Genomic DNA, 11162 nt, shown 5'->3' with positions numbered 1-11162 from the left:
TACTCCTTTATATCCGGGTGATAAAATAGGTGCTTCACAAATATTTTTTTGGTACTTGTTTCATAGTGAAAGCATGCCCTACCAAAAAGGCGGAATATAGTAATCACGGTTTAACCTCATTTTTTTGGCTTCAAGTTATTTATTAACCCCCTTAATTCCCCAATCAAAGGGGCCTGAAATGTGCATGCTGGTGTTGTTTTCATTCAAAGTAAAACTTTAAATCAATTTGTTCTTCAATCACACTTTCCATTCCCTCCTCACTCCTTTCCACTCACAAAACTTCATTCCACCACCAATGCCACTGCCTCCAACCCAAGCACACCACCTCATTGGCACTGCATCCATGCAAACTACCAATCAGAGTATTCCAAGCCACAGCCAAATGAGCTGCTTCACCTTCCAACTGAGTGCCGACAGTAGCACTACCCCTGCCTTCGATTCATCGGTGGAGACCGGCATTGATAAAGACTTCCTATTCTTCGACGACAGTAGGTCTGGTTACTTGAGCAGTATAATCCCTGAGAGCTGTCTCAGGTCCTCCCCAAGACACTCTTCCCCCAGCCAGCATAACAACAGCTCATGTGAGTTGAATGCTCCAATCTTTTCTGTCACGCCCCGAATTCAGCATCTAGATCGGACACACACTCTTTAGGACAAGGCCCTAAAGAATATGCTAGACCTACTATGCACCTCACTGTTCGATCCCAAATCCCATAGAATTCTTCTGGACCTGAGAAAAATAAAAAAAGATGTGAGCTTTATGGGCTCAGCAAGTTACCAATATCTCTAAAAGATCAAGTATAACTAATTTTCAGAAAGATAACCCTATAACAATAATATATAACAAAATAATTTTTCTTTGAAACATACCATGTAATTTTATAAATATCCAAAAAAATCTTTTCTCAATCTTTGGTGACTACGGCCACTATCTGCCCCGTAACAAGGCCCAAAAAAGACTAGCTCTCGAAAATAAACACACGATGCATCAGCGTGTGTCAGCAATCAGTCCCGACTGGCTAGGCCCAAAAAGAACGAGCTCTGATTCATACAGCCATGATTCATCCCATGACAAGACAAAAGACTAGTTTTGAAATATACACAAGATACATCAACGTGTGCCAGTGATCAGCTCCAACTAGCTAGGCCCGAAAGAATTAGCTCTGTCAGCGATCAGCTCCGACTGGCTAGGTCCGAAACAAATATGTTTCCGATGTGTGAACAACAATCAGTCCCGTTGGCTAGACCCAGATTATAGTCTAACTTGAGAGTTTTTTTTTTCTCATGATTTTTTCAACTCAATTTTTATATAATCCAAAAGATAATAAAATAAATTTTATTTAAAATTTCATGCATCAATGAACATATATAATTTTATTTCCAGAGATCATATAATATTAATACAAGAAAATTATTTCTTTCCAAAAATTTGTATCATGTAAAAGTAACATCATGTTTGATCCAACTTTTCTAAATTACTTTTCATAAATAAATACATAATTTCAAACTTCAATAATTTCTAAATATTTTAAATATAAAATTTAATTTTTAAATACATAAATATGTGTATAAAAATAGATCCAAAGATAAGAGAAAACTTACATTAGTGAAATTTAAAAGTCATGATTTTCGGCATGTGGCTTGATCCTCGGATCCATGCTTTACTCGATCTAGATCAATATCTTAGATCAGATCTAATTCATTGATCAAAAATTAATTAATTAGACTCGATCTAGTAAATCAGTAGAGGCACAAATAAAAGAATAATCAAGATTCAATTTATTTGATCTGACTCAACTAACCTGGAAAAAGAAGATGCTTGGCTTACATCGTGATGTTGGTCGGATTATGGGATGAATTTAAACGAATCGGATCCATTTTCATTTCTTTTCTTTTTTTTGCTCTCTTTTTTTTTCTTCCTCTTTTTCCTATTCTTTTTCTTTTTCTTTCTCTTGTCTCTCAGATCTCTCGTTCTCTTTCTCTCTCTTCTCTTTCTTTCCTCCTTTCTTTTTTTTCTTTCCCAAGCCGAATCGGTGGCTTTCTTTAAGAAAAACAGGATGAAGAAGGAGGGGTGGGGTTGGCGATGGCCAACGGCCAAAACAACCAAGCGGTGGCAGTTGAAGCATCAGCAACAGTGGAAAATTTCGATCATAAGGGATACACAAAATATGCAAAGAAAACTGAGAATCCAATGCTTTTAAGAGGAGTAATGGTAGCGGTGCTTGGCTACGGTGGCTCGATGGCTATCGGAGGTGAGGAAGGAGGAGAGGTGGAGGATTTGATGATGGAAATTGATCAAGAGGTGAAGGGTTTATATAGAAGAGGATTAGAAAGGATAAAATTTTACTTCTCCTTGGATAAAGCCAGATTCTGCTGGCATGATCAACCCAAACTCTTCTCCACCGGTGTACAACTCCTATCAGGTCACACATAGCCCTTATCCTCTCCCTATGGTCATGGATTAACAGGGGACATGGTTCCCCTATTTCACCCAAACTCTCTTCTTCACCGTATTTCTTCATTTTTTTCCATCAGTTCCAATGAAGTCAGCAAAGGATGCCAGCTTCAAGGTGAACCGAGTCCAAAGCGACCAGTTCTCACATTCTCCCCCCTTATAAAAATTTCGTCATCAAAATTTGAGAAATCTAAATCTTCCATAATTAAAGGTGCTCGCTCCAAAAATTTACTATACCAATTTGTCCGACTTTGGTGTTTCTATCTAAAGAACACATGATCACATTACTAATATGCTCGCCAGTAATCTGACCCCTCGGGTCAATCACAATGTTCATGCATATTTTTATATCGAAGCATAAATTCTTTCCAAAAATACTTCACAATTTGGCACCTCCAAGTCAATTTGAAATTTTTGCCTCTTTGATGTACAATCAAAGATCTCATCTTTTTTCAATCAAAATCTGTGTGATTACCAGATCAAATCATATTTAGACTAATAAGATTAGCATTACTTAAATGACCAAGACTCTGAGATTGAGATAGATACATGTTCATTCAAAAATTAGTTAGGATCAATTAGATGTAAATGCCTTATAACAAGATTGATTATTAAAATCAATTGTACTTGGAATAGAGCTTGAAATAAATTTTGGCATAAATAGTATGATAAAGTTTCGATCCCACAAAAGATAATGGCCCAGCCAGATTAAAATCAAATAATCAGATAACTGTGAAGGTGATTATGATTATATAGTAATGGCTTTAAACAACATTGGTCCATCATGAATATAGAAATGATCTTAAAATTGAATCACAAAAATTAAATCTAAGAAGATAAAGTATTGATATCATGATTCCTATGTTAAAGTCAAGATCAAAAGGAGGGAACGAATCAAGCAGGATTTTTTAGATACTTAATAGACCAATTTGATCAGCAATCAACTAACCTCATATGTAAGGTGGTCAAAACTTTTTTTAGTACAATCAATATAGTCTCATTATAACTGGTCTAAGAATTCATGGTACTCACATTTTTTTTTTAATGATTAAAAACCTCTTATATTGAAAAATTATAGCTTCCATCATAATAAATTTCAAACTACAATCAATATCTTCGATCAATTTTAAATGACTCAACCACCATACTTTCGCTGTGCGACTCTGATTTATATTCTCTATTTTTTTTTTTGATCCTAGATTTAAATTCTATAAAATCTAAGCAAAGATTTTGTTGTCAAATTTACTAGATCATAATTATGCCTCGAGATAATTACCATATTCGTATCATTATTTGATCAAGATGCTAACTTTCTATAACTTCAAGATTGTTATCACATCATATCCGATTAAATTTTCAAAAATAAATCCAATGCTTAGCACAACATAATACAATCAATCTATATTACTAAAATATATATTTTCTCCTATATCAATTATTTAACCTTGATATCTTCCTCAAAATTTAATCTCTGTCAATCTTCTATGCTTTAATCCTAAGGATCATAATTCATATATATAAAGAAAAACTCAGATATTGTGTAACAATTTAATCGACTTTAGATATCCATAATTAATTTGAGATAATCAATCAAAATCCTAAATTCTATCTCACTCTCATTACTAATTGAAGTTCTCATGATCTTTAACCTAAGCTTTGATACCATTCTGTCATGCTCCAAATCCAGCATCCAGATCGGGTACGTGATGACCACACATTTTTAGGATAAAATTCTATAGAATATGTCAGGCCTATTATGCTTCTCACTGTTCGATCCCAAATTCATAGAATTCTTCTAAATCTGAAAAAAAAATAGAAAAAAATGTGAGCTTTACGAGCTCAATAAGTTATTAATATCTCTGAGGGATCAAGCATAACTAATTTTTAAAAAGATAACCATATAACAATAATATATAACAAGATAATTTTTCTTTGAAACATACCATGTAATTTAACATATATCCAAAAAAATTCTCTCTCAATCTTTGGTAACTACGGCCATGATCAGTCCCGTGGCAAGGTCCGAAAGAGACTAGTCCCTAAAAATAAATACATGATGCATCAATATGTGCCAGCGATCAGTCCTGATTGGCTAGGCTCGAAAGAAACTAGCTCTAATTTATATGGTCATGATTCATCTCGTGATAAAGCAAGAGCCTAGTTCTAAAATATACGCACAATGCATCAGCGTGTGCCAGTGATCAGCCCCAACTGGCTAGGCCAGAAAAAATTAGCTCTGCCAGCGATCAGCCCCGACTGACTAGGTCCGAAAGAAGTATATTTATGATATGTGGCTAACAATCAGTCTTATTGACTAAGCCCAGATCATAGTCTAACTAGAGAATTTTTTTTCTAATAATTTTTTTCACAATCAATTTTTTCATAAATAATGATACTTATTTTTATAACAGTATCAACTTAATTTTTATATAATCTAAAAATAATAAAATAATTTTTATTCAAAATTTTATGCATCGATGAACATATATAATTTTCTTTCCAAAGATCATGCAATATTAATATAAGAAAATTATTTCTTTCTAAAAGTTTGCATCATGCAAAAGTAACATCATGCTTAATCCAATTTTTTAAAATTATTTTTTATAAATAAATACATAATTTCAAACTTCAATAATTTTTAAATATTTTAAATACAAAATTTAATTTTTAAATACGTAAATATGTATATAAAAATAGACCTAGAGATAAGAGGAAACTTATATCAGTGAAATTCAAAAGTCATGATTTTCGATACATGACTTGATCCTCAGATCCGTGCTCTACTCGATCTAGATCAAAATCCGAGATCCAATCTAATTCATTGATAAAAAATTAATTAATTAGACTCGATCTAGTAAATCAGTAGAGGTACAAATAAAAGAATAATTAAGATCCGATCTATTTGCTCTACTCAACTAACCTGGAAAAAGGAGATGCCCGTTTACATCGTGATGTGGATCGATTTATGGGATAAAATTAAATGGCTCAGATCCATTTTCTTTTCTTTTCTTTTTTTCCTTCTCTCTTTTTTCCTTCCCTTTTTTCTTTCTATCCTTTTTCTTTTTCCTTCTCTTGTCAGATCTCTTGTTCTCTTTCTCTCTCTTCTCTTTCTTTCCCCCTTTCTTTCTTCTCTTTCCCAAGCCGAATTGGTGGCTTTCTTTAAGAAAAATAGGATGAAGGAGGAGGGGTGGGGTTGGCGATGGCCGACAGCCAAAAGGACCAAGCGGTGGTGGTTGGAGCATCGACAGCGGTGAAAAATCCCGATCATGAGAGATAAAGAAGGTAATATCTTTATTGAGGATAATTTCTAATTCTTACATTTCATTGTTCTCCAATAGGAGTATATATAGATTACAAGGTCTAGCTATTGTAGCAATTACAAGAAGAAGGAATATCTCGATTACATATTAAGTAAAGAGAAACCAAATGTAGAATAGCTAAACAAGGAGAAAGACCAAATAAGAGAGAAAGACCAAATAGGAGTGCCAGCCAAATATGAATATGTGTTGACTTGCTAAACATAGGAAAGAGCCAAATAAGACTGCAAGCCAAAATAGAATGTTGGGTTGGAATGATTGTGTGCTGATACACCCCCTCAAGATGAAGAATCGGGAGCACGAATCTTCAGCTTGTCCTTTAGGAACCTAAAACGGGAGGTACCCAAGGGCTTGGTGAGAATATCAGCAAGCTGATCTTGGGTGGAGATGAACTGAACAGATAGTTGATGTCTTGCAACACGTTCACTAACAAAATAAAAATCAATTTCGACATGCTTCGTGCGAGCATGAAAAACAGGATTGGCCGACAGATAAGTGGCCCCAATATTGTCACACCATAGAATCGGAGGACCATGTAAGGGATGGCCAAGTTCCTGAAACAATGACTCAAGCCAGATAAGTTCAGCTGATGCATCTGCTAAGGCTTTATATTCAGACTCTGTGGACGAGCGGGCAACTATTTTCTGTTTACGAGATGCCCAAAAAATGAGGTTGGGATCGAGAAAGATTGCATAGCATCCAGTGGAACGCCTATCAATCCCACTACCCGCCCAATCTGCATCCGAGAAAGCTTGGAGAGAGCGAGAGGTGGATCGACGAATGTGTAACCCATGATCAGCTGTAGCTTGAAGGTACCGTAAGATGCGTTTGACCATAATCCAGTGATCAGTATTAGGAGACTGCATAAACTGACATACTTTATTCACTGCAAAGAAAATATCCGGACGTGTCAATGTAACATACTGAAGAGCCCCAACAATGGAGCGATACTGTGTGGGGTCCGGATGGGGAGCACCCTCTGAATCAGAATCCTTTGTCATGGCCATTGGGGTCTGAACAGGTTTACAATCAACCATGCCTGCCTTTAAAAGAAGATATTTAATGTAGCGATTTTGAGATAATAATAATCCAGCAGAGTTTCGAACAACCTCAATTCCTAAGAAAAAATGAAGATCACCAAGATCCTTAATAGAAAATTCCTTAGCAAGCTTTTGAAGAAGAAGAAAAATCTGACTGGAGTCATTGCTGGTTACCAAAATATCATCAACATAGATGAGCACATAGAGGACATGAGACCTCATCCTTAAAATAAATAATGAAGGATCAGTTTTGCTGGCAACAAACCCTAGTCGGAGAAGAAATTGGGAGAGACGGTGAAACCAGGCACGGGGTGCTTGTTTTAACCCATATAAAGATTTGTGGAGATGACAGACATAATCTGGATGGTCGCGATCCTCAAACCCTGGTGGTTGGGATATGTAGACTTCTTCTGTTAGGTTGTCATGTAAAAAGGCATTATGAACATCTAATTGCCGGATGGACCAACCTTGAGAGATTGCAATACTTAGAATAGACCGAATGGTGGTAGGTTTGATAACCGGACTGAATGTCTCATTGTAGTCGAGGCCAAGTTGCTGATGGAACCCTTTAGCAACTAGACACACTTTGTAACGCTCGAGAGACCCATCAGCTTTTCTCTTGATCCTGTACACCCATTTACACCCGACCAAATTTTTTTGAAAAGAAAAGGTAGATTCGTCGAAGCGAATGTGCCTAGCGATATATGTACGATTTGTTTTTAAATCGAGACATCGATAGGCACTATGAGAGGGACTATAGCCAAGAAACACACACGGTTGAGATCGATACTCCATTTTATGCCGATTGTAAGGACGAAGAAGAGGATAGCAAAGACACCCAAAAATTCGTAGGAAGGCATAGGATGGTGGTTTGTTGTGAATGAGTTCGAAGGGGGATACATCACTAGAGACTTTAGATGGCATCCTATTAATGAGAAAAACAGCCGTTTCAAAGGCATAGTGCCAGTATGACATGGGCACGGATCCATGAGCAAGAAGGGATAGGCCGGTTTCCGTAATATGACGGTGACGACGTTCGACAGCCCCTTGTTGCTCATGGGTGTGAGGAGCAGCAACACGATGGGTAATGCCAATTTTACGAAAAAATTGAGGAAGAGAGCGAAATTCTCCTCCCCAGTCAGTTTGGATTGATTTAATAGTACGAGAGAAATGCTGTTCAACCAAGGCTTGAAATTATAAGAAAGTAGAGAATACATCAGATTTGCGCATTAATGGATAAAACCAAATATATTTACTTTGATCATCAACAAAAATTATGTAGTAGCGGTGTCCTAACAAAGATGGAGTAGGGGAAGGACCCCAAACATCACTATAAATAAGATCTAATGGAAACTGACTGCGACGATGGGACGGAGGTAAATGCAACTTACTAGACTTGCCTAATTGACATGAGGGACAAAGGGAACGAAGATGTGCAGACTTGCAGGGTAGATTATTGGTCTTCACCATGGAGCGAAGCAAGCGATAATGGGGATGGCCCAAACGGTTGTGCCAACCATCAAAAGTGGTGCTCTCGGCTACGTGAACAGATGCAGACAACGGAGAAGGGCTGGAATGGAGAGTGTATAATCCTCCTTTACTCGGACCGGATAACATTATGGTCTTGGTAGTTCGATCCTTCACAAGAAAATGAGAGGGGTGAAATTCAAAAAAGACATTGTTATCTTTTGCAAACTGTTGTACGGAAAGTAAATTTTTAGAAATAGAAGGAACGTGTAAGATGTTAGATAACTGAAAAGAAAGAGAAGAGTAGGGAGAGGAAAAAGAACCATGACCAATATGTGATATATGTAATCCCTTACCATTGCCTACATGCATCTGATCAGGACCAGTGTACTCATCATAGGAGGACATAGAATGAATGTTAGGAGTGATATGGTGAGATGCTCCTGTATCTGGGTACCAAGTGAGGGCAGTGGAGGGGTGAGGGGTAGGGAGAAGTAGTGGATTAGGGTGATGTTGAGATGGATTTGGATTTGGATTTGGATTTGGATATGGTGAATATGAGAAATTGGCATTGGGTTGTGGAGAGGAAAAGTGTGGATATGATTGCTGAGGGCAATAGAAGCAGGTGGCATTAGAGTGGTTGTTACGATTGCAAAACGAACACCATTGAGAACCACGGCCACCAGGTGGATCAAAACGACCACGACCTCGACCAAACTTGCCACGTCCTCCACGACCTCTAGTAAAGCCACGGCCAATAGAGGGCCTAGGGTCATTAGAAGAATGGACAAACCATTGAGCAGTATTGACGATAGGATTGATAGGAGTGGCATCAGCAACAGTTAATTTTCTAAATGCCCGCATGCTTTCATGGCTAAGTAACAGCCCATGAAGTTCAGTGTATGTCGGAGGAGTGTGTCGGTTGAGAATGCCAGGGACCGCATCCTGTAGATCATCACATAAAGCACGCAATACATGAAGATTAAATTCGGTTGGCTTGAGGGCATTACCAGAGGCAGCAAGTTCATCAGCCACAGCTTTGGCACGTCGGAGCAAAGAGGTGACGGTCTCATCTGATTTTTGACGTAGATTCTGCAACTCTAGATGCAGAGACATGAGCATGGTAGGAGATGCTGAACCAAAGGCTTCATGAAGAGTGGTCCAGCACTCAAAACTAGTCTATTTGTCAAGAAGAAGAGGAACCAAATCTTCAGATAATGAAGCAACAAGAAGGCTTACGAGTTGGGCATCTTGTTGTTGCCAAGCAGTAGCGGCAATCGGATCGGTGGGCTGTGGGTGAGAGCCATCAAGGAACCCAAACAGGCCTTGACCCTTTAAGAAGGGAGTAATTTGCTTTCTCCAGATCAAAAAATTGGATACATTTAATTTGATAGATAGAAAATGCTGTGCCGATGGAAAGGTGAGAGGGGTCGTTGTGTTGGGTGGAGGAGGAGAAGAGGGATTGGAGGAGGTGGAGATAGATGAACTGGTGGCCATGAGAGAGCACAGAAGGAGGAAGAAGAAGAGATGCTCGTTGGAGCTTCAATGGCTCTGATACCATAAAGAAGGTAATATCTTTATTGAGGATAATTTCTAATTCTTACATTTCATTGTTCTCCAATAGGAGTATATATAGATTACAAGGTCTAGCTATTGTAGCAATTACAAAAAGAAGGAATATCTCGATTACATACTAAGTAAAGAGAAACCAAATGTAGAATAGCTAAACAAGGAGAAAGACCAAATAAGAGAGAAAGACCAAATAGGAGTGCCAGCCAAATATGAATATGTGTTGACTTGCTAAACATAGGAAAGAGCCAAATAAGACTGCAAGCCAAAATAGAATGTTGGGTTGGAATGATTGTGTGCTGATAAGAGATAAAATATGCGAAGAAAACTAAGAATCCAAGAGGAGTAATGGCAGCGGTGCTTGGCTACGGTGGCTCGATGGCTGTCGGAGGTGAGGGAGGAGGAGAAAGGCGATGGAGGATTTGGTGATAGAAATCGATCGAGAGGTGGAGGGTTTATATAGAAGAGAATTAGAAGGGATAGGGTTTTACTTCTCCTCGGATAAAGCCGGATTCCACCAGTGTGATCAAACCAAACTCCTCCCCATCGGCATACAACTCTTATCAGGTCACACATAGCCCTTATCCTCTCCCCATGGCTGCGGATTAACAGGGGATATGGTACCCTTGTTTCACCCAAACTCTCTTCTTCACCGCATTTCTTCATTTTTCTTCTGTTAGTTCCAATGAAGTCGGCAAAGGATGCCGGCTTCAAGGTGAACCGGGTCCAAAGGGACCGGATCTCACATTTCCCCTCTTAACCAAGTTATGAGTCATGGATCTAGCAGTGCCTCCTCTTATTCTGCAACAAATAGGGCATTTTTTGATGGCTATAGTGGAGTGGGTGCAATGAGCTCAGAGGACTTCTCTTGCTTCACAGAAATGAACGCTGATTTCTGGGTGGATGAGCCATTATGGGAACTTAGTGCATGTGAGTTCCCTGCCAGCAATGCTAGCAGCATGGGGAATCTTAGCACTTCTTTGATGCAAGGTCCAGCTTGTGTGTCATTGGCTCAGGCTTCAGAGTCGTACTCTCCATCAACTTCCTCACTGTCTAATGTTTTGACTTAGGCTACTCACTTATTTGAGCATTAGGTACTAAATGCCTTGGGAGATGCTTGCTTTGTGGCTTAAACCTCAGGTCTTTACTGCATTGGACATCTCTGGGTGTTTTGTTCTCTTTCTATTTTGATTCCATGCAAATCATGATCCCTGAGAAATTATTAGCTGTTCAGGATCATAGTATGTATTATCTGTTGCCTTTAGTAACTTATTTTCCCTTTGAACTGAGTGGCCTTTTCAAGACCATGCGTAT

General features: G+C 38.2%; 1 protein-coding gene across 1 annotated transcript; it reads left to right on the top strand.

Moving 5' to 3' along the window:
* Positions 1–247: 247 nt before the first annotated feature.
* LOC140853630 (uncharacterized) lies at positions 248–10918 on the top strand (the record flags this gene model as incomplete). Its single annotated transcript, XM_073248280.1, has 2 exons — positions 248–600; positions 10594–10918. Coding segments are annotated over 2 exons (678 nt in total), but the record flags the coding sequence as incomplete, so codon positions are not given.
* Positions 10919–11162: the final 244 nt, after the last annotated feature.

Source organism: Elaeis guineensis, chromosome 14 (genome assembly GCF_000442705.2).
Source record: "Elaeis guineensis isolate ETL-2024a chromosome 14, EG11, whole genome shotgun sequence".
NCBI lineage: Eukaryota > Viridiplantae > Streptophyta > Magnoliopsida > Arecales > Arecaceae > Elaeis > Elaeis guineensis.
The sequence above is the reverse complement of the archived record's forward strand: the minus strand, read 5'-3'. Positions and strand labels throughout refer to the sequence as shown.